At 64.0% G+C, this 22,664-nt stretch overlaps 2 protein-coding genes across 2 annotated transcripts; both read left to right on the forward strand.

Annotated features, from left to right (window-relative positions):
* Positions 1–449: 449 nt before the first annotated feature.
* WIPF2 (WAS/WASL interacting protein family member 2) lies at positions 450–15,222 on the forward strand. The gene is made up of 8 exons (XM_062636074.1): positions 450–553; positions 9,798–9,906; positions 10,349–10,481; positions 10,636–10,761; positions 11,193–11,852; positions 12,984–13,193; positions 13,299–13,400; positions 14,181–15,222. Exons 2-8 carry the CDS (start codon positions 9,850–9,852, stop codon positions 14,219–14,221), a joined length of 1,329 nt encoding a protein of 442 aa, XP_062492058.1. The 5' UTR covers positions 450–553; positions 9,798–9,849; the 3' UTR covers positions 14,222–15,222.
* Positions 15,223–16,388: 1,166 nt separating this feature from the next.
* CDC6 (cell division cycle 6) lies at positions 16,389–19,927 on the forward strand. The gene is made up of 12 exons (XM_062636075.1): positions 16,389–16,410; positions 16,703–16,913; positions 17,175–17,381; positions 17,471–17,670; positions 17,815–17,978; positions 18,105–18,211; positions 18,335–18,468; positions 18,550–18,650; positions 18,744–18,808; positions 18,937–19,136; positions 19,258–19,398; positions 19,477–19,927. Exons 2-12 carry the CDS (start codon positions 16,712–16,714, stop codon positions 19,564–19,566), a joined length of 1,611 nt encoding a protein of 536 aa, XP_062492059.1. The 5' UTR covers positions 16,389–16,410; positions 16,703–16,711; the 3' UTR covers positions 19,567–19,927.
* The last annotated feature ends 2,737 nt before the right edge of the window (positions 19,928–22,664 follow it).

Here is a 22,664-nt window from a genome sequence, read left to right on the forward strand (position 1 = left end):
GGGGTGGGGGGGGTGGGGGGTGCAGAGCCCCAATAAACGTCTGTCCCGGCCCCTGTCTGATGATGTCATTGGCTGGGGAGCGACGTCATAGCGCTGCCCGGTGACGTCATGCCGGTGGCTTTGAGGGGTTGACCTCCTCAAGATGGCGGCGAGGCGGGAAGGGGGGAAGGACCTCCTCAAGATGGCCGCCACAGCGGGCTCATGCGGCCGGCTCAGTACGGCGGGGGGGAGGAGCTGGCTGCCGTAACCCCCGCTCTGCGGGGGCACCTCCGGTCTGCCGCGGCTCGTCCCGGAGCGCGGAGCCCTCCCGGTGCCGCCGCTCTCCCCGAGGCCCTCCCGCCGCTCCCTTGACCTTCCCAATATGGCAGCCACGCCGAGCGCCCTTCCCGCCCTTGACCTCCCCATCATGGCGGCGCGGCCCCGCTGCTTCCCCGCCCACATCCGGCCCGGGGCGGCGCAGGAGCGGCGGGGGCCGCCATTTTGTCTGTCGGAGGCCGGACGGAGCCGCCGGGCCGCGTTTCCGGGTGCGGCGGGAGGAGGCCGCGGGCGGCCGGTGAGAGCGGGGAGCGGCGGGGGGATCCTCGGGGGTGAACGTGAGGGGGCGGCCGGGCCCGCAGACACGATCGCACCGGGGCCCGGAGGGGGGGGGTCCCACCGGTGGGAGCGGCTGCGCTGGAGCGGTGATGGCGGCGGCGGGGGGGGGGTTCTGAGGGGATCCCCGGTCCCGCTGCTCCCGGTTCCCCCGTTCTCTCCGCACCAGCCGGGCTCCGGCTCTGCGCTGCGCTCCTCCCGGTGTCCGGTTGGGCCAGGGGGACGCGGGGCCCTCGGGGTCAGGGACCCAGCACCGGGATCCCCGGTCCGCTCCGGTCCGGTTCCTGCTGGCGTCCTGAGCAGAGCCGAGCGTGGAGCCCCGGTGGGCGGGCAGCGGGTGCCCCGGTGGAGGCCGGCGCAGGGCGCTGCTGCGGGTAAACACGGCCGCGACCTCCCGGCGCTCCCCACCCGCGGAAGCAGCGCTGCAGCCGGGCCAGGGGCAGCACCACGGCCCTCGGGACCGCGGGCGTGCTGCGGGTTCGCTTCGGAGCCCTCCAGAGCGCTGGTTGTAAGCGAAGGAAGTGAGGAGCTGGTTGTTGGCCGGGGCTCCTCTGGGATGGAGGCAGAGCTCTGGCTTGCCCCCTTTGCCCCTGCAAGGACTCAGCAGAATTGGTGCTGCTCAGCCCTGTCTGAGTGCCCGCTTGCAGAGCTGCCTCCTGCCCGTCCCAGCTCCCTGTTTGTGGGGTTCCCTGCGTGCCTCGGTGCACTCGGTTGGGATGTGCCTGGGTTCAGGCTGTGGGGGACATGTGCTGCACCGGGGTGAGCCCAGCCGAGGGGTTGTAGGGGTTGTATCCGTGTGCCTGGAGAAGTGGTCCCTCCTCGGGGTCTGCTCCTCTTGGGGTGATGCTGGTTTTGGGGGTTGCCCCATCACAGCGAGCCCAGAGCCGGGGGAGACCAGGGTTGGTTTGGGGCACTCTCAACCCACTTATTTAACAAGCACTGCTCAGAGACTGATTTTTAGGGTGTGGGGGGGTTAACCTCGAATCCCCATGGCTCTTAACCACGGCTCTGCTCCATTTACCCCCTTGCTCGGTCCCCCCTCTGACCTTCTTGCACTTGGGCAGCATTTGGGGGTGGGATGCAGAGGGAGGAGACGCCGGCTGCCTCCTGACCCTCAGCTGATGGATGTGCGGCTCTGAAGGCCTCATGACTGCCCTGCTCCGGGTTATCCCATCCCCACCATCCAGGCGGAAAGTGGTGCTTGGGAAAGCAGCGAGGAGCCGGTGCAGCGGCGTCCTCAGGCCAGGTGGAGGCAGAGGTTTTGCATGGAAGTCATTGCAGCGAACCGCAGCCTGCGTGCGCCGCGCCGAGCCTTGGAGCGCTGCCGCCATCCCACATCGGCCTCGGTTTACCTTTGGCAGACTTGGCTGCGGGCAGCATCCGCCTGGGTAGCTCCGGCCTGGCCTGATCCCTGCTGTGCAGCGGCTGCCAGAGGGGAGCTGAGCTGGGCTCGGGGTGCCCATGAGGTGTGAATCCACCCGGCTCCAGCTCCGCCGTGCTCTGCGGGGCAGCGCTGCCTGGTGAGCGTGTCTTCTGCTTCTCACAGCCTGCCTTCCTTCGCTCCTGCCTGCCTCAGCCTCAGCGGATCCAGTGCATCCTGGCCCTGAGGGGTTTCGGCACTGCTGAGCCCCCCCCCGGAGCCGTCCCGTCTCCCACCGCGCTCCCTCTCACAGCCACGCTTTGCTGCTGGAATGCAAAGGCAGAGCCTGTTTTCCCATGGCTGCTCCGGGGCCGGGAGCACAGACCCCTCTTTGTGCCGTGAGGGCTGAGGGAGGGCTTTGGCTTCATCCTGCTGCGACCAAACAGGAGCCAGTGCCATCCCGAGCCTGGGGAGTGCCCGGACAGAGGGGACCGGTGCCACCTTTACCAGGGGTTTGGGTCTGTTTGGGAGAGCTTTTGCCACTAAAAGTAGGCCTGCACCATGTGAGGCTGCAAAGCCTTTGGCTGCTGTGGCTGCAAGGTGCTAGATCCTGTCTCCAGTATCTCTGTGCACGGTGCCACGCTGCTGCTCTGGCATCCTCTGCTCTTGCTGAGCGAGGTGAGGCATTGCCGGCCCCCTGCCTCAGCACCGAGGTGATGGGGGCACGTTCCAGGTCAGGGCTCGCTTCCCGCTTTGCTTCCCTTCAAAGTGGTGTTGTTGAGGCGCCCTGGTCCTTGTCTGACCTACTTACTTACATCTGGCTGCTTGGAAGGGAGGCAGATTTGCTCTGCCAAAGAAGTAGCTTTGTGTTGGGAAGCAAAGGTAGGAGGAGGGAGCGGGGTGGGGGGGGAAGTGCCCTCGTAGCGAGGGGCTGAGCGTGTTGGGTTTCTCCTGCTGCCTTTGCCAGGGCAGCTCTGGCACGAGCACAGCTCGGGGCCTGCTCCTTGCTCTGATGTTATGAGCTTGAGTGAAGAATTGAAGTGTCTTTGCAGAGCTGAACCGGCTCCTTCATCACCAGCCCTGGGAACCCAAACCTGCTGGGGGGTCTCCTGCAGCACAGAGGCCGTGGTCCTGAGGCTCGGGTGCTTCTCTGCTTCCTTTGGCTCATCCCTTCTCCCTTTCCTTCCTCTGGCGTCTCCCACATGCAGTACCATAACCATAGGGATCCATGCTGCTCGGCAGGACTGGCTGCACCGGCCGGGGCAGAGGCAGCTCCGGAGGGGCCCTCAAAGGGAAAGGGAAGATGCCGCAGGCAGGTATTGAGGCTTGCAGGGAGCTTCCCTTTCCTCTGGGAGCAGGCTGGGGGGTTGTGGATGCAGCTCACAGCATGGCTCCTGGGTAGTCTGGGTCATGGGGGGCCCTGGGCATCGTGCTGGGATTCAGCTGCTGCTGCACTCCAGTGTCCTTGCCAGGACAAGGTGATGGGCACCTTCCTGCAGGGCCGGTGGTGTTTCCCTCCCTTAAACCTGGGCTGGAGCCTGGTCCGGGGGTGCCGGTGACACTGCCTGGCGTTGGGAAGGACACGGTTGCATCCTCAGGGACCCTGTTGCTGCGGCTGTGTCTGTCACACCCCGTCCTGGGTCACATCCCGGAGCAATCCCTGCTCTCCCTCTGTAAATCCGCAGCGTGTTCTTGGCACCCACTGCCCCGGAGAGCAGCTGAGAGAGGCTCCCAGAGCTCCGGGTCCCCTTGGCACGGGCACAGGCGCTTCCTTCGTGCTCTCCCACCTCCCGCGGCCGCAGTGAGGGACGGTGGGGCCGGGCCCTCGGCACCTTCAGCAAGGCTCCGCTGGCACTGAGCCCCATTTGTGAGGCTTCTGCAGCTTTAGGGTCTTGCACAAACACCAAGCATATCCATCTGGCCCAAAATAACACTCGAGTGCTGGGGATTCGACAGCAGCTTGTAAATGTTCTCTTTATGACTCCAGGTACAGACCTGCTTAGAGGAAGGATGTGTTTCTTTAGCCAGTTAAGTGGCTTAGAAGCAGTCAGTGATGGGTTTCTGAGTGGCTGCTTCCTTTCTGCGAGGCCTTTGTGGTGACTTTATCCTGCGGTGGGGACTGCGCCCTTCCAGCAGGCACCTCCCAGTGACTTGCACTCTGCCTCTGTTCCTCACCCTGTGTATTCTGGATCGGGAATTGGTGCATCCCTGCTTGGCCTTTGCCTAGGAAAACCCTGGGAACACTTGGCCAGGGGCTGTGGAACAGCAGGAGACCTCGCGCCCGGCTCTGCTCGTCTCCTTCAGGGCTGCTGCCCGCAGCCGGGCACGGAGCAGCTCTTGCAAAAGAGGCGGCAGCACAGGAGGGCGGTGAGGAGGCAGAGCCTGGCAAAGGGGACCAGAGGTGGAGGTCTCCATCCTCAGCCTCCCCCAGGGACCCCTCAAGCAGAGGAAGAGGGAGGGAGCATCACAGATGCCTTGTAGGGGGTGGGAGAGACCCCAGTGAGGGTCCTGCAGGCTCCTGGCTGGGACGGGGGGGGACTAACCCAGCCCTGGGCACTGCCCTGCAGAGCAAAGGGTGTAGGGGCACAGCGAGGTCTCAGGGGTGTTTAAGCCGAGTGTTGAAACCCAGGCAGAGGCTGGTACAGGGGTTTAAGCTGGAGCCGGGCCTGCGGTACCTTAAAGGCACAGCTTTTCTGCTGGGGACAGCAACCTCCAGGCATGTGGTGTAGTGGCTTTTCAGCAGGTTTGTTCATGGTTTTAACCAAGCTCCCTGTGTCGGGCCAGACCACGGGGGTTGGTTTGGTAGCGCAGCCTTCAGCGCCGTGCCATCCACTTCGTGTGCTCTATGTGGCTTTGTGCTGTCCCTGGCTCAGACCTGCTGCGGCAGTGACAGCATCAGCTCAGGGTGGCAGGCTGGAGCTGGAGCCTGCCTGCTGCTGCCCTGTGAGGCTGCTGCTGCCATGGAGCATCTGGTGCTGCTTCCCAGATAACTTTGTGCGCTGTCAGGTTCCAGAGCTGCGGGTTTGCTCGGTGCCCTGGCTCTTCGTTGGTAGCGTGTGAGCCACTTTCAAAGGCTCTTGGAGGCTGCTGGAGCTTTTCTTTGCTTCCCATCCTGCTTGCAGCAGCCTGAAGCCACCAACGTTCTTCTTGCTCCTCAAGGAGCTCCCAGCTCCGTTGGCTCCATCCAGCGCCGTTCCCTCTAAATGCATAGAGGATGCTGGAACCTGCGCTGAGGGGCAGTTGGTAAGAAGTCACTTTAATCTGAGCTCTCCACTAACAGCACCAGGCTCGGGAGCTGCTTTCCAGGCAGTGCATTGTTCTGTGCGAGGCGTGGGCCCTGCAGCACGTTATTCCCAGCAGTGGGTCACGGCGCAGCCGTCGGGAAGTCCTCGCGTCTCCCGCCGCTTCCTCCCGCTGGAACAATTGGAGGTGTCCGTCGGAGAGCAGTGGTTCCGAGCCGTTCCTGCCCGCTCCCTTCGGTGCCACCCTCTCCCTCCCCAGTTTCCTTTCCCTCCTCGCCTGGCACATGGGATGGGGAGAGGCAGGGAACTCTCTGGGCTCTCCTGGGATGGGCTTTTCCTGCCCTTTGCTGCAGCCGAACGTCAGACCGCAATTCCTTGCTCCTGATTAAAGGTTTCCTCTGGCAAGCGAGCCGAGCTGGGTGGAAAGCTGCTAAAGGCCAGCCCGACCCCGGGGGTCCCGTGGCCGGGCTGGGGAAGCCGTGGCTGCGGAACTGAGCCCGGGGGGCATCCGGAACCGTTGTGTTGTAGGGGGGGGTTTGTTAAAAACACATTGTCAGTGCCCGTGGGTTGTGAATAATTGAGAGCGAACGTCTGAGTCCCGCGGGGCTGCCGGCTGTCTGTGTGTCTGCACGCAGAGATGCACCAGCTCTTTGAGGCGCTCCAAATGGAGATGGCAGCTCGCGCTCTCAGCGCACGCCGATATGATTTTGAAAGCCTGAATGACCTCAAATCCTGTTCTGCTGTCGTTCAGGATAAATTATTTATGGCGCATCCTCGGTGCTGCCGGAGCCCCCGCTCCTCGGGAGCGGGCAGAAATGTCAGCCTTTGGAGGACAGGCTCTCAATTGGGAAGGGCAGCGCTCAGGGTAACTGAGGCTTGGGATGGGAAGAGGTGGAAGATAAAGGCGCCCTGCGAGGCGGGAGAGGGAGGGAGGGTGTTTCAGAGGTCCAGCCTTGGAAGTCATCCCCAAACCGGTGCAGCTGCATTCTGCAGCCGACATCAGAGGGCTGGAAATTCCTCTTGATCTGCAGTTCAAAGCCGCTGCCTCCCTGAGGACCAAGCTTCATCTCGCGTTTGCAAATGCGGGCTCGCTGCGGCGTAGCTGTGAAATACAAATCTGCCACAGCACCCAAATCCCTCTGAAAGGCGAGGGAACGGCGGCTGAAGGTCACTGCTGCCTGGGCTGCTACAACGGCAAAGCCCCCCGAGGGGCGAGCAGGAGCTGGGGCTGCTTCGCTTGCTGTGCTGGAAGAGACATTTCATCTCCTTTCAGCAAATGAGGACTTGAAAAACGTGGCCTGTAGTCTTGTCCCGGCCAGCTCTGGCTAATGCAGCTCATTTCTGGGAGAGGGGGGGGCTGCTGAATGGGGTTTAACAGTGTTCTGAAGCCAGGGTTGTCAGGGGACACGCGGCGGCGGTGGTGGTGGTGGTGGTGGTGAGGGTCCAGCGTGGCTGCTGAGCAGCAGCTCTCTGCAGGGTCACCTCGTTTCGGTGAGCTCCCTGCCCTCCAAAGGGCTGTTCACGCGTTCTCTTCCCCGGGGTTCCTCACAGCTTCCTTGGCTTTGTGCTTTCATTGTCCAGGGGAAGCCGAGGTGCAAACCTACCCCAGGCTGCGCTCCCCTGTGCTCTCATCTCACGGGGGTCTCTCCTGCCCTGCTTCAGGTCTTTCAAAGCACTTTCCCTGCGAGCACAGGGAGCTCTCAGCGGCTCAGCCCTGGCTGGGTGAAAGGATCCCTGGTAACGAAGAACAAAGGAGAAGGCACGCGGAGAAGGCGGCTGTCGGAGCAGCATTGTTTCAAAGGGCATGGTTTCCGTCAGGCATACGCCAGACCATGGAGGGGTGGTGAGCAGTGCTGGGAGAGCTCCCCTTGGTGTTTTGTTCCTGGAGGATTTAGCTGTGCCTCCCTAATCTTTATCAGCTGTGTCTGTCCTCATGGCCACTGAAGGTTTCGGCTTTATTTTAAAGGCACTGCAGCCTTCCCACCCGGAGGGCTCGGCGTTTCCCATGGGATGAAACAAGCGGCAGCCACCGTGTGCTGCGTCCGGTGCCTCTTGAGCTGGGCTTCTCAATGTGACCTTTGCTGTTAATCCACAACCTGAACGGGGCCGTGTGCTGAAACGGAATGACCCCTTTCTCAGGAATTCAGTGTCTCCTCAAGCTGCTTGAGCTTCGAGTCTTCTTTCCCCTCCTCTTGCTCTCCTAGGTCAGAGCCTTTATCTGAACGTGGGTTTCGGTGCAGCGCTGGTTTTGAAGGGCATGGTAGCTATGGGGAGGTCATGGCTCATGGTTTCTTTGTAGAAATACCCCTCTCCTCCCCGGCTCTGCTTACAGGAGTAATGTCACGTTGGGATTGTCCCCTGACGCAGGGCTTACGTGGGGGGGGGGACCCGAGCAGCGCGCTTCCCTTGCAGCCATGACTTGTGTTCTGGTGGCTGACGTCCCGCTCTCCGTCTGCCCGTGTCCCTGGCACGGGAGTGGTAAAGGAGCTCCGGTGACCCCAAGCGCCATCGAGGTGCGGAGCCTGTGAGTAGCCAGCGGGAGCGTTAACGGGTTGGTGGTGAGGAGGAGGTGTTTGTGTTCCCGTGGGTCGGGAGCAGAGGTGACAAGCGGCAGGGCTGGCACCAATCCTGTGCTGGCTCCGGCCTGTGACACATGAGACCCAGGCAGGAGTCTCTCATTACCTGGCACGTTTCTCAGCTCTCTCGCTGATAATTACCTCCTGCTGCTGGTGTTCCAAAGAGGCCGGGGCTCTCCTGCCCATCCTGTGCCCCCGCCGTCGCGCTCCGTCCTGGCAGCAGCTTGCGCCGGCCCGGCCCTTCCATCCTGCTGCGGGGTGGGAAGCGGCACAGGGGAAAAGCATTCCTGTTGCAACACGTCCCGGCAGTGCCAGACGAGCACGTTGTGAGCCGGCTCTGATCTTGCTTTGGTGGGAAAGGTGCAGGCTGAATGGGTTCGCTGGGCTTGGTTCCAGTCTGTGGAGCATCCCGGCTTGGTGGGGCTGAAGGAGGAGTTGATGGACGTGTGCGAGGCTTCAAGCTCGGTCTGGAGCAAAGCAGCACCCCACGTGTCGGGGGGGGTGTGTTTCCAAGAGGCAGGAATGAGCTGGCTTCCCCGGTGAGGTGGACAAGGACTTACTGAGTCATGGCAGGTTCGTTCCCAGCTCTGCAGAGGTGTGGCTGGTGCCATCAGAGAACACGAGATCCCAGGTGACTTAGGAAAGGCTGGGAGCTAGAGGGAGGAATGTCTTCCCAACAAGGGTGTCTGCACTTGGGGAGCTTCTCACTTGGAAGAAGAGCTGCTTTTAATGAGAAGGCAGTTGAGTTCTTTATCCCCCTGAACCGCAGAGAGCTGCTGGGTCACTCCAGGGCAGCCGCTGGCACCGCGGCGATGCTGCTGCTCCCCTTCTCCTGTTCTCACACCTCTGCCGTGCCAGGGAGTGGGAATGTGTGACACGTGAGGATGGATCTGCTCTTCCTCTGGCCTCCGTGTGCTGTGCCTTCAGCAAACTGTAGTTTCTCTGGTAGAAGGTGAGTCTCAGAAGGGTTTTTTATACCTGATAGAAACCATTTTAGATGTTGTGGGCACCTTGGTTTTGGTGCCTGGCTCCTGAAGAAGCTTTCACTGTCATGTTGGATGTGTCTGTCGCATGCCCTGGAGGTCATGGATGGGAAGTTGGAAGCCTCAGGTGTGAAACTTCCCTGTTCTCACCTTGTGCTGGTATTGTGGTCCACTTCAGTGGTTAGGGAGCAGGTTTTCCTATGGGAAGGACATCGTTGGTGCTGAAAGGGGCATTTATCCCCTGCCTCTGTCTGCCCCCGAGCACCTGAAACTCCTGGAGTGCCGAGTGAGGCCTCCAGTCACCACATTCCTATTCCCTGAGCCGGTGCTGCTGGGACAGCCCTACCTGTGCGCTGCTGTCAGAGGCACGAGCTTGCCAGGGGCCCATCCTGTGATCTCCGGGTGATTCAGGCTCATCCTGTCCCTGCTTCCTCCGTGCTCAGTCTCCGGTGCTGACCGGAGCTGCCGGGCTCCGTGGAGCCCCACTGGTGAAGCACTGTGCGGACGGGGATCCATCCTGGGTGAGCCATGGCGTGGGACAGGGTGGTTTTGGCCTCGTGATGAGCTGGATTGAAACGTAATCAGGTTGATGTGAGGAAAGGTGCTTTCATTGCCTGCTCGGGCAGCTTCGAGGGGTGCTTCGGAGCTGTGTAAATGGAGCGGGGTGCAGGCAGCCTTTGGGGTGTTGGCTGATCCGGTGGCTGGTTTAGTGGCGTTGGTGACAGCAGAGACTTTGGGCTCCTTTCACACTTCCACGTGTGGCTGCAGGTAAAGGAGCTGGATTCATGGTGCAGGATGGGCTCAGCCGGGTTCTCTCTGCTGAGCAAGGCGGTCGTGAGGGAAATGTGCTGGGCTCTGTGCTGGGGTGGGGGCCCTGCTCATTTGGGGCAGGGAACGGTGCTGGCTCCCACCTCCAGGCTGTTGGGAGAGAACAGCCCCAGGCTCTGCCCCGCAGCACAGGGCAGGAGCTCACTGGCCTGGGGCCGTGTTTCTCTGCTCTCTGGCTTTCCCTTCCAGTCCCTGACCGCTTCCTCCATTCCCACAGGCATGAGTGACCAGGCTTGTCCCCACCTCTGAGCCACCGGAGCGGGGCCACGATGCCGATCCCGCCGCCGCCGCCGCCCGGGCCCCCGCCGCCTCCCACCTTCAGCCAGGTAAGAGCTGCTCTTGCTGCCCGTGACCTGAGCCCTCACCTCCACGCGGTGCTGCTTGCCAGGGCCCGTTGTGTTGTTTCTGGAGCTCCTCAAGTCCAGCCTGTGAGAGCTTCAGGTGGTCCCTGGGCAGCAGAGTCTGTACATGGAGGGGGCTGCACGTGGCTGTACTTTTGCATTAGTGTCTTCTGCTCCTCGGTGCCTCAGTGGGGAGAGCTGGGGGTCTTCCACGTGGCTGTGGCTGAGCTGTGCTTTGGGTCTAGGTAGGATGGGGTTTCAACCTTGCCCTGTAGAAGAGTGGCATAGCCTGGGGCGACCCTATTGCTCTATGTGGAGAAGGATATTTGCTGGCAGGGGCTGGGGAGGTGGAGTGGGGCTGTGCCTGCTCTGTGGGTCGGGGTGTCCGTGCACGCAGGCGAGCTGCTGAGCTGCTGCTTGTCCGCAGGCGAACACAGAGCCACCAAAACTGAGCCGAGAGGAGCAGCGGGGCCGCGGGGCCCTCCTGCAGGACATCTGCAAAGGGACCAAGCTAAAGAAGGTGACACAAATCAATGACCGGAGCGCACCCATCCTAGAGAGTGAGTCCTGTCGCCGGGGGGCTCTCAGCCCTGCGCCGGCTGCTGCTGTGTCCTTCAGGACAGCTTCCGAGCTCTCACCCATCTGGTTTCCAGAGCCTTCATGCTGCTGGAGGAGCTAATACCAGGCTTAACCTCTCTGCCTCTCTCCTTTCAGAGCCCAAGGGCAGTGCTGGCGGTGGCTGCAGCTACAGCTCCAGCTCAGCTGCCATCCAGCCAAAGGGTGGCCTCTTCCAAGGCGGCGTTCCCAAGCTGAGACCCGTGGGAGCGAAGGACAGCTCAGGTAATGGCCTCCTGCTCGTGGTTTGTGTGTGGTTCCCTGGGGAGGTCCCGGAGCAGTAGGGGGGTTGAGGATTTGGCTGTGCTTGCCTGGGGATTTCAGCTGTTTAGCAGCAGTTCAACACCCCACGAGTGGCCGTGGGCGAGCTGCACGCTCCGTGCTGCGGCGACCCACGGCACAGACCTCCTTGGAGGGCCCTGGTGTTGTGTGTGCTGCACAGCGCTTTCTCTCTGCTATTTTCTGTGGCATCCTGCCTCCCAGCAAGGCAGAGAGCGCATAGCAGTGGTGAGAGGGGAGCCGTGTGTGTGGCTGAGCCTGGTGCCAGCTCCCTGCCTGTGCCAGACAGCGTTCCGCACGGGCACGCTGCCCCGCAGCGCCGCACGTCGCCTCTCACTCCCTCCCTCCCTCCCTCCCTCTGCTCTCCTACCCCACAGACAGCTCGGGTAAGCAAACCCTGCAAGTCCCCGGCTCCAGAGCAGCCGCCCCCAGGCCCCCGGTGCCGGCCAGCAACAGCCGACCTCAAGATGATGCCGACAACAGCCGGGGCTCGCCGCCGGAGCTGCCGCGCACGCAGAGGCCGTCGCTGCCGGACCTGTCCCGGCCCAACGCTGCCGGCAGCACCGGCATGAAGCACAGCTCGTCCGCCCCCCCGCCCCCCCCACCGGGCCGCCGTGCTGCTGCCCCCCCGGCTCCCCCCCCAGCGCACAGCGCCAAGGTCTCGCCCTACAACCGGGAGAAGCCGCTGCCGCCCACCCCGGGACAGCGCCTGCCCGCCAGCAGGGACGGGCCCCCGGCCCCACCGCCCATCAAACCGCCCCCCTCCCCGGTCAGCATCCGGACTGGGGCAGGGGCTCAGGGCCAGTCCCTCGCCCCCCCTCCACCCCCTTATCGACAGCCCCCCAGTGTCCCCAATGGCCCTTCCAGCCCCATCAACGAATCCGCCCCGGAGCTGCCGCAGAGACACAACTCCTTGCACAGGAAGGCGCCGGGCCCTTTGCGGGGTCTGGCACCGCTGCCACCCGCTTCAGCCTCCCCATCTCTCCAGAGCAGTCGCCCCCCTCCTCCAGCCAGAGACCCCCCCAGCCGGGGAGCAGGTAAGAACCATTTGCTCTGCTGGACCAGGCTGCTTTGGTGCCTGGGAGCAGCCGGGGTGGGTCCTGCCCATGGGGTGTTTAGTGGCTGGTAGGAGATGAGCGAGCTCCAGGGTGCAGTGAGGCTTCTCCTCGGTGTAGGGGTTGAGCCAGGGGCAGTAGCTTCTCTGTCGGGTTTAATCCGTGTCCCTGGTCCTGTCCTGTTTATCCGGCTCCTTTAAGGCCTGATGCTGCTGGTGGGTTGTGGCTGTGCAGCTCCTGCCTGTGAGTTTGGTGCATCCTCCTGGGGTGGGAGGTGAGGACATGGTGGAGCCGGAGCCATGTACACTGTGGCTGCTCCCCTGAGCTTCCTAAATGTCACTGGCTTGGTGACAGAAAGCTGTGGCAGAGGAGGGAGAAGCCTTTCCCATGGTGGTGCAGCTGGACACTGCCCCATGGCCCTCGGGAACTGTCCTGGGCTCTCTGGGGCTGGGAGCAGCGATGGCTTCATCCTGGTGCCGCCCCCCCCCCCCCATATGCTCTTGGGCTCCGTGTCCAGACCACAGCTCCCGCCTGGTCCCCTGCCAAAGCTGCTCTGTCCTTCCGGCCCTGCCAGAGTCCCTCCTCTGAGCTACAGCTGGGGATCTGCTCCCTCAGTCTGCCTGTAATTAGCCTAATGAGGGGCATGAGCTGCCACTGCATCCGTGGGAGGCTGGGCAGGAGCAAGAGGTGGGTCAGAGGGGCTGTGGGTGCTGTCACCACCTCGATGGCAGTGGGGATGTGGTTTCCCAGCCCTGGCAGGCAGCATCTTGCCTCCACGTGGAGTTGCCTCAAAGCCTTGTGTGTTCGGGCTCCTTGGATCTCCTCTGTGCAGGGGCTGGAGCAGCCGAGCCGAGGGGCACAGGCTCTGGCCCATATCCTGCTGACTGCAGGAATGTAGATGTGAGCAAGCAGGAAATCTCCTCCGGGAGCGTGTGGGAGCATCCCTGGCCGGCCGCGCTGGCCGCTGGCGTGGTCTGGCTCAGCGGCCGGCCTGGAAAGCTTCCTCGGAGGATGTCCTTGGCCCTGCTGCCAGAGGGGAGGGTTTGCCCTGGGGATGCCGAGCCTTGGCAGGCTGCGGTGGCCGCGCCGGCGCTGACCCAGCTCTCATTGCAGCTCCGCCGCCCCCTCCGCCGCTGCTGCGCAATGGGGGGCGTGATGCCCCCCCACCTCCGCCCCCCTACAGACTGCACGGCTCCACCGAGCCCCCCAGCAGGGGGAAGCCACCGCCACCCCCCACGAGGACACCGGCCGGGCCCCCCCCGCCGCCGCCACCGGTGCGCAACGGGCACCGGGACTCCATCGCCACCGTCAGAGCATTCCTGGGTGAGTGGGACCCTGGTGGGGCTGAGCTGGGGAGGGGGGGAAACCCTTTGATGCCCATCCAGAGCCGCTCACCCTGACCTGCTCCTTGTTCCCCCTTCTCTGCAGATGACTTTGAATCCAAATATTCCTTTCATCCCGTTGAAGACTTCCCAGCCCCAGAAGAATATAAATACTTCCAGAGAATCTACCCCAGCAAAACAAACAGAGGTAAGGGAGGAGGAGGAGGAGGTGTCCCACCGTCCCTGCCTCCCCTCCTGCATGCTCCAGGGTGGCGGGAGGTGACAGCAGAGCAGCTATGGCCAGCGCTGTCCTGTTTGTCCCTACTCAGGGTGGATCGTGCAGGGGCTGGCGTGAGCCTTTCTGAGCCCCAGGCTCCTGATCTGTGTCCTCTGTGCCCTGGGACCTGAGCCCCAAAGGCAGCCTGCACCCCCTTCTGCCTGCTGAATCTGCACAGAGAAATGCTGCAGGGCTCAATCCTGCCTGTGCTGAGCACCTTTAGTGCTGGAGTGGTTCCAGAAGGAGCCCAGCAGCTGGTCCTGCTGCCAAACCGATGCTGGGCAGGGATTTGGGGGTGAAGAACCCTCCCCATTTCACACCCCAGGATGGGCCCAGCGCTGCCAGCACAGTGCAGCGTGCCCTTGGTGCGCCTCTGCTGCACGTCAGCCCTGCGGATCCCGCAGGAGACTCCGGGGAGAACGGGATGCTCGTCTATTTTTAGAGCAATGAATGTTTAATGTGGATTTGAAGAGCCCAGAGCTCTCCGTGCGTGCTGCAGCGGCTGGTGCCAGGCGCAAATCCCAGCTTCTGGATCTCCGCATGGATTGGGGAGGGAGGGGAGGAGGAGGCAGCTGGTGTGGGGATGTGGAGGAGGGAATGGAAGTGGCTTGGATCCTGCTCTGGGAGCACCGGGACGGAGACCCTGACCCAGGGATATGGCAGATTGCACGGGGCAGGCTCTGGTTTCATTGAGCTTTTCTTGTCCTTCAGCTACACGTGGGGCCCCCCCTCTGCCCCCCATCCCCAGGTGAAAGCGGGCTGCACACACGGATTGATCCTGAGCAGACACACGGAGACCTCCTTCCCCTTCCTCCGCTGGACCCTCCCCACCTCCCTGCATGAGAAACTCCCAGCGTCTTTGGTTCTCCCAGGACCAGCAGCTTCCGCCAGCCCAGCTCCCTCCATCCTCATCTATGCATCTCCCCCGGGACCAACGGGACCTTTCCTCCTCCCTCCTCGCAGATCCCGGGTTCCTGGTAATCCCGCTGCAGCTCGGGAGCCAGACACAAGGACTTGGGGCAGAGCCTGTCGGGACCAGGGGTATCTCAGTGCCCGATTCCCTGGGGCAGAGCAAGGGCTTGGAGAGGAGCTGGGATAGGGCAGGAGCTGGAAGTGCTGCGGGATCACCGGCAGAGCGAGGGGCAGCCGGGATGTTGGGATGGAGCTTCCTTATCCCGGCACAGCCGATTGCTGTTTTGCACAGGAGCCAGTGGAGGAGCAGGGGGTGAGTGGGAACCCCCCGGAACCCCTTCCCACAGCGCTGGGGTTGGATGGGGTGAGGAGGCACCTGGCTTTTAACGCTGAATTCCCGAACTGGAGCATTTTAACGGGAAAACACTAATTATCCATGGAGCAAACTGGGGCTGCTGTTATTGGGGGGGGGTGTTTGTTCTCTTAGGTGACGGGGGGACCCGTGCCTGGGGTGGGGGGGCTCCAGCTGACGTTTTGCCTTACCCCTGTCCCTACTGTTGGTACCTTGCTGGTTTCTCTGGCATTCCTCACTGTGCGGGGGGGGGGGGGCTGGATATTAACTGTAGTTACTGATCTCTTTTGTACTACCAGAGGCTGTGGGGGGGGCACTGCGGGTGTACTAACCCCTCCCCGCTAACTGTCCTGTGCTTCCTTTGGGGTTTCTATGGAGGTGGAGCGAGGCGGGGTGAGGGGCTGCGCTGGAGGACGGGCCCCCCCTCCCTCCCTCTGTAAATAAGGGTTCAATACAAAGGTTCTCCCCCAGCGCTGGCAGCCCCCCCCTTCTCCCCCCCCCCTCCCCAGCAGGGGCTGGGTTAAGAGGGGACAGAATTAACCCCAAGGAGCTGGAAATGGCATTTAAATAAAAGTTATAAAGAAATGTGGCTGCTTGGGAGCACTGGGGGGGGGGGTTATCCCCAAGGCCCCCTCCACTCTTTGGGGTTGGGGGGCAGGGATGTGGTGCTGGGAATGGTGGAGCCACTGGGGCTATTGGGAAGGCAGGACTGGGTCAGTGAGAGCAGAGGGAAGCAGGACTGGGGCCACTGGAAGCACTGGGAAGCAGAACTGGGGTCACTGGAGCCATCGGGAAGCAGAACTGGGGACATTGGAACCATCGGGAAGCAGAACTGGGGACATTGGAACCATCGGGAAGCAGAACTGGGGACATTGGAACCATCGGGAAGCAGAACTGGGGACGCTGGAACCATCGGGAAGCAGAACTGGGGACGCTGGAACCATCGGGAAGCAGAACTGGGGACACTGGAACCAGTAGGAAGCAGAACTGGGGACACTGGAGCCATCAGGAAGCAGAACTGGGGACACTGGAACCACTGAGAAGCAGGACTTGGGTCACTGGAAGCACTGGGAAGCAGAACTGGGGTCACTGGAAGCACTGGGAAGCAGAACTGGAGTCACTGGAAGAACTGGGAAGCAGGACTTGGGTCACTGGAAGCACTGGGAAGCAGAACTGGGGTCACTGGAAGCACTGGGAAGCAGAACTGGGGTCACTGGAAGAACTGGGAAGCAGAACTGGGGACACTGGAAGAACTGGGAAGCAGAACTGGGGTCACTGGAACCATCGGGAAGCAGGACTGGGGTCACTGGAACCATCGGGAAGCAGGACTGGGGTCACTGGAAGCACTGGGAAGCAGGACTGGGGTCACTGGAAGCACTGGGAAGCAGGACTGGGGTCACTGGTGGTCGGTTCGGCGGGCGCTGGGACCCAGCCCGCGCAGACTACACCTCCCAGCATGCTCCGCGCGCCGCGCACTACCCCGCCCGCCAGGCCTCGGGCTCCCCCTCCCATTGGCTGCTCGGCAGCCACACCCCTCCTCCTGGCGCGGCGCGGGGGACGCTGAGCTTTGCGATTGGCCTCGGCGGCCGGCGCCGCAGCCAATGGAGAGGCAGGGGGCGGGGCCAGGTCTGCCTGGTGGCGGGAACCGTGGAGCTGAGGCCGAGTTGGCGCCAGGAGGTTGGTACCGGTAGCGGGGGGACCGGGACCGGGACCGGGACCGGGACCGGGATCGGGACAGGGACCGGGACCGGGACAGGGACCGGGATCGGGACAGGGACAGGGACCGGGACCGGGACCGGGACCGGGATCGGGATCGGGACAGGGACAGCGTCAAGGGCCCGAGCTGTGGGGCTGGGCTGGGCTATCCGGGGGGCGCTGGGGGGCTGCGGGACTCCCCACCGCACCGGTGCCCTTCTCCCTCCCTCCGCCGTCCCCCCCCTTGTGACCGCGATCCCCGCTCCGCCCGCAGGCCCGCGCCATGGCCAGCACCCGCAGCGCGCAGCTCCAGGGCACCATCGGCTTCCCCCGCAGGAGGAGCGCCCGCCGCATCGCCACCCCCCCGGCCAAGAGCGGCTCCGGTTCCCCCGGCCTGAGGCTCTCCCCCGTGGCCGCGGATCCCGGCCCGGACACGCGCTCGGCCCGGACAGAAGCGCTGCCTCTGAGCCCCCGCAAGCGCCTGGGTGAGGGTTGGGGGGGGGGGGGCTCATCCTCTTCCTGAGCTGCTGTGGGGCCGGGCTATGGGGCAGGCGGGGGGTCCGGCTCTGCCCTGTCCCTGGTGCAGCCGCCGTTGTGGCCTCCCCTGGTTTCAGGAGGAAAAGCTGCTTCCGGGGGGCTGGGAAGGGCTGAAACACGAAGCCTCCCCCCCATGGAGGGCGGCCCCGTGTCACCAATGGCCTCTCGCTCAGGCCCATGTGCTCACCCCCTCTATTGACCCATCGCAGGTGATGACAACCTCTGCAACGTGCCCCGTGCCCTGCCCTGCTCCCCAGCCAAGCGCAGCAAGGAGAACCAGGGCCGCCGCTTGCTCTTCGGGGACCCCCCGGCCTCCCCCGAGAAGCCCAACAGCCCGGGACCATCCCCACGGCGCGGGGGGCAGGAGACCCCCCGGAGCTCGGGGCCAGCTCGCACCCGGCTCTTCAGGCAGGAAGGTGAGCGGGATCAGGGAGCGGGATGGGGGTCAGGGTCCTGGCAGCACCCCGTTACCCCCCGCCCTGAATTCTCCCTATTGCTGGCACAGGCACCAGTTACCAGCAGGCAAAGCGGGTGCTGCATTCGGCTGTGCCCGACCGCCTCCACGCCAGGGAGAAGGAGATGGGTGTCATCCGGCAATTCCTGCGGGATCATGTCTGCGGCCGCCGGCCCGGCAGCCTCTACATCTCCGGAGCCCCTGGCACAGGGAAAACAGCCTGTCTGAGCCGTGTCCTGCTCGACTGCAAGGTGCGGGGGGTCCCGGCAGCAGATGAGGGGTGCGATGAGCTCCCCTAGGGGTGCTGGTGGAGCAGGTTGGCAGGGAAGGACCGCTATGGGTGAGGGGAGCGGGCAGCGGGTTGTGGCTGGTGTTAACGCTCCCATTCCCGGCAGGACGAGCTCTCTGGGAGCAAAACCATTGTCCTGAACTGCATGGCCCTGCGCAGCCCCTCCTGCGTCTTCCCCTCCCTGGCGCAGCCCCTGGGTCTGCCCGCAGCCACCGGCCGGGAGGGTCTGCGGAGCCTGGAGAAGCGCCTGACGGCCCCAGGACCCATGGTGTGAGTTCCCTGCATGGGGGTGGCATGGGGACACCCCAAGGAGGGGCGACCCCAGGGGCAGCTTTCCCTGCTCAGGGAGCTGCGAGCAGGGCAGAGCTGGGGCTCATGTGGGTTCCTCCATCGCAGTTTGCTGGTGCTGGATGAGCTGGACCAGCTGGAGAGCAAGGGGCAGGATGTGCTCTACACCCTCTTCGAGTGGCCCCGGCTGCCCAGGTCCAGGCTCGTGCTTGTTGGTGAGTGCACAACACTGTGATGCTGCCCATCCCGGGGACCACCTGCCCTGGTTTTGGGGGGGGCTGAAGGGGGTTTGCCTTTGCCACCCGCTCCCTCCTCACCTCCCTGCGCTGTGCCCACAGGGATGGCCAATGCGCTGGACCTGACGGATCGCAGCCTGGCCAGGCTCGGTGCCCACGGCAGCCCCCAGCTGCTGCACTTCCCACCCTACACCAGGGAGCAGCTCACCAGCATCCTGCAGGAGCGGCTGGGGCAGGTGGGGCTGTGGGGCTGGACACACTGGAGGGGGGCTCACCCATGCAGGCAGCAGCGCTGATGGTACCTGGTGCTCTCGTAGGTGGCTGGTGACCCTGTGCTGGACGCTGCCGCGCTCCAGTTCTGTGCCCGAAAGGTCTCTGCGGTCTCTGGTGATGCTCGCAAGGCTCTGGATGTCTGCAGGTCAGTGCTGGACCCATAACCCAGCTGGGGTGACCCCTGTGAGCCCCACATTGGGGGGGCCGGTGCTGGATGCTCGGGGCTGTCTCTCCTCAGGCGTGCTGTGGAGATGGTGGAGCTGGAGGTGCGGAGCCAGACGCTGCTCAAGCCGCTGCCTGGTGGTGAGTGGCTGCTGCTGGACACAGCGATGGAGCCAAAACCCTGGGAGGGGGGCACCTCAATGGGGGTCCGGGGTCTCTTTTGGGGCTGCCACTCGCCTCCCCCTGAGGTCCCTTTCTTTGTCCCACAGGAGACTCCCCGGCACCCCCCGTCCCCAAGCGCGTGGGGCTCCTCCACGTCTCCCGTGTGATCTCGGAGGTGTTTGGGGACCGCCTGGCACCGGGGGGCCGGGGCACCCTGGACTCCTTCCCCCTGCAGCAGAAGGTGCTGCTCTGCTCCCTGCTGCTGCTCACCCGGCACCTGCGCATGCAGGAGGTGACGCTGGGGAAGGTGAGTGGTGGTGGTGGTTGGTGGGAGCCTCCCTGGGCTGGATGCAGGGAGCAGGTTTGTGTCCCTGGGGTCTCTGTTGGATGCAGCAGCCCATGGGTAACTCCTGCTCTGTCTGCTCCAGCTCCATGACACCTACAGCCAGGTCTGCCGGCGGCAGCAGCTCCCCGCTGTGGATCAGGCCGAGTGTCTGTCCCTTGTCACCCTCCTGGAGTCCCGTGGCATCCTTGAGATGAAGAAGGCCAAAGAGGCTCGGCTGGCCAAGGTACCGGGGGTCTGGCAGTGGGGCAGGGGTCCGGTAGCAGGGCACTGGGGCACTGAGCACCTCTCATCTCTCGCCCAGGTCTCCCTGAAGCTGGACCAAGCAGCTGTGGAACACACGCTGCAGGACGCGGTGCTGGTGGGCAGCATCCTGGCCCAGGGCCTGCAGTAGCCTCCCTATGGCCGCGGGTGGGATTCTGGTGCCGGTGGGGTTTGGCTGGGTCATGGCAGGAGCAGGGAGATGGCTCCTGGAGGCCTCAGCCCTCGTGTGCCCAGCCCTGCCCTCGCTCTGGGGTGATTTTATTAATATTAATGTTATTATCATCATTATTTGAGGGGCACGAGGGGTCCCGGTGCTGCTCCCTGCTTTGAGCTATGGCCATGGTGGCTCCTGGCTCATTCGGAGCCTTCTGGGGCTCCTGGCTAGGGGAACATTGGTCCTTCAATGCAGGGAGGGGTGCAGGGATGGAGGTGGGGGATGACAGCAGGGCCCCCTCTATCTGCTGCTGTTAATAAAGTCATGTTCTGCTTCAGTGCTGGCTCCTGCTTCTGCGTCCCCCATTCCCCTCCTGCCCCTAAGGTTGTGGGGCCCAGCCCAGTCCTCCCCCAGCCCCTTTCCTCTGAGCTGCAGCCCCACCCCACCCCAGCTCCTGGCCCCAGCTCCTCTGCTTGTGTTAAATAATAGAAGCTTTGACCTAATTTTGCAGCTCCCCCGGCTGGGGGGGGCACCCAGGGAGGGGATGAGGCTGTGTCAGTGTCCCACATCCAGCCCTCGCACCCCACCTCTGCCCATCCCACCCAGCACCCCTCGCTGCCCCCATGCTGCCGGGGGCCGGGGTCCCCCCACTGTGCCTCGGTTTCCTTTGTCCCCGTGGTGTGGCCCTGGTGTGTGCCGGGCCTGTCCTGATGCTGTCCCCATGGGGTGCAGGGTGTGGGGACATCACTTGTGTCCCAGTGCTGCAGCGGAGCCCGGGGAGGGTGCAGGAGGCCAATACTGAGCTGGGTGTCCTGGTGCAGCCCCCTTTTCCCACCCTCCCTGTTTGGGCACTGCCTTTCTCTGCTGTGCCAGGGGACACTGGGGACAGGGCAGGCCCCGGGCACAGGGACTTGCAGCCTGGGGAGCACTGGGGAAACCGAGGTGGTGCCGGGGGCAGGCGGTGGCCCCAGCCAGGCCCTGAGCACGGCTTAGCCCATTGCTGCCATGGGGCTATTTATAACAGAGCTGCTGGGAAGCAGCACCGGGGGGGAATGTGGGTTCAGCCCAGGCTGTATCCCCTGTCCCTCACCAGGCCTCACATGTGGGGGACCCAGGCCCTGCCACCCATCCGTGGGGCTGAGCTGGTACCAGCATCCCCATAGGCAGAACTGGGGCTGCCAGGGGGGTTCCCTGCTCCCCCTCACCCCCAGCAGCTGCATCCTACCCTGTGCCCATGATGCAGCCCCATGGCACGGGATGGCATTGGCCGGAAGGGAGCGGCTGGCAGCGTGTGTGACCACAATGACGTGTTGGTGACACGGGTGGGCATCGCGGTACCCCTGCTCCCCGCATCCTCCCTCTGCCCACCACGGTGCTGGGTGAGGTGCAGGGTACAGGCAGGGCACGGTGGGTACCAGCCCCGCTGCCATGGGCATCCCATGGTGAGGCTGGAGGGTGCTGGTGCTGCCTGCAGGGTGCCCTGGGTGGGGACAAGGAGAGCGGGGTGCCACAGGGACGTGGCCCCATGGCGTGGGAACGCGGCTCCGCGGCCGTGCCAGCCCTGGCTCCGCTCTCTGCTGCAGTGCATGAAAAATCAATAGCGCAGATGGATGGGGTGAGCTGCACGGTGCCGGAGCCGCTCAGCACCGCGCCGTGAGGGGCCGGCAGCACCACGGCGAGACCATTGCAGTGTGGGGACACCTCTGCTTGCCTGGGACCCCCCCAGCCCCACAGCAGCATGGGGATGCTGAGGGGCCAGCAGGGCTCCGTCCCCCCCCAACTCCGGCACATGTGTGCCCACGTCCCCCTGCTCCCGCACACACGTGCTGTGCCCTCTGCGTGCGTGTCCGGCTGCATGTGCTCAGCGGGGACCTGGTGTCCCCTCGGCGGTGTCCCCGGTGCCCCGGCCATCGCTGTCCTCCCTTGCACTCTCCTTACATAAGCAGCCACGTGTCGGGCACGGCCGCCTCCCGCTGCGGCGTCACCGCCGGCACCCAGATTCCATCTGACAGCCCCGTTCCGCTTGGCTGCGCTCCTGTGGGTACCGGGACCGGGGATGTGGGGCAGGACCCCACATGACCCCACTGTGATGGCACCGGGGGAGCGCTGCGGGGACACCGGGGACGCGGCCCTGTGCCCATGGTGCCTCTTGTCTGTGCGCCGGCACCCACGTCCTCCCGCTGGGCCTCGGCACCCCGACGCCATGGGACAGGCTGGGGCTGGGAGCTGCGGGCAGGCAGGATGGGGGCAGTGGGGGGATCAGTCCCACAGTGGGGTGCTTTGGAGTCCTTGGTGCCCGGTGGGCCCTGGAGGGGGCGGCGGGGTGGCCTCTGCGCACATCTGGCAGTGATTTGGCGCATTCCTCTGGGCTGAGCACATGCCGGCGCTTGGGCCTCGCCGCAGCGGCAGCACCACCATGTTGGGGAGGGGGCCAGCGGCCGTGCTGGGCTGTGGGTGCCCAGACCTCGCTGCCCCCAGTGAGCCTGGGGGTCCCACCTCGCCTTGCCTTGAATAGAGGGGAAACTGAGGCACAGGAGTGCTGCTCTGGGTGGCCCCAGGGACCCAGTGGGAGCCAGCCTGGGGCATGAGGCTGGGCCAGGGCTGCGTCAGGCTGCAGCTCTCCTTTTTTCTTTCCCTTTTCACAGCAAAGTTGCCTTAATCCCCTGTGTGTCCTCAGTGGGATGCAGGTGGGCGACCTGGTGAGAATGCGAGGGACACAGAGGTGCCGGAGCTGTCACCCTGGTAGGGATGAGGGAATCAGGAATGCAGCAGCACAACCTGTGTCCATATCCCTGTCCTCGGGGTCAGTGGCTTTGTTGGGGGGCAGGCAGGAATGCCTCCTTCACCCCCTTGACTTCAGCCCATGGAGGAGGACCATGCCCTGCCCCTCTGAGCGTGGGGACATCTTGTGTATCCCCCATCCCGCTTGACCGTCCCCCCATGCCCTGGGTGGTCCCTTCACCCCCATCCTGTATCCCCTGCATCCTTTTACGAGACAAGGAGAAGGAAAAGGCGCAACGAGCTTTATGATGCGCGGCCCCTTTAAGAGCCCCCCCCCTCGCTTCCCGCGCGGC

Source organism: Pezoporus occidentalis, unplaced genomic scaffold, assembly GCF_034315485.1.
Source record: "Pezoporus occidentalis ecotype Australia unplaced genomic scaffold, CSIRO_AGI_Poc_V1 ctg469, whole genome shotgun sequence".
NCBI classification, from domain to species: Eukaryota; Metazoa; Chordata; class Aves; order Psittaciformes; family Psittacidae; genus Pezoporus; species Pezoporus occidentalis.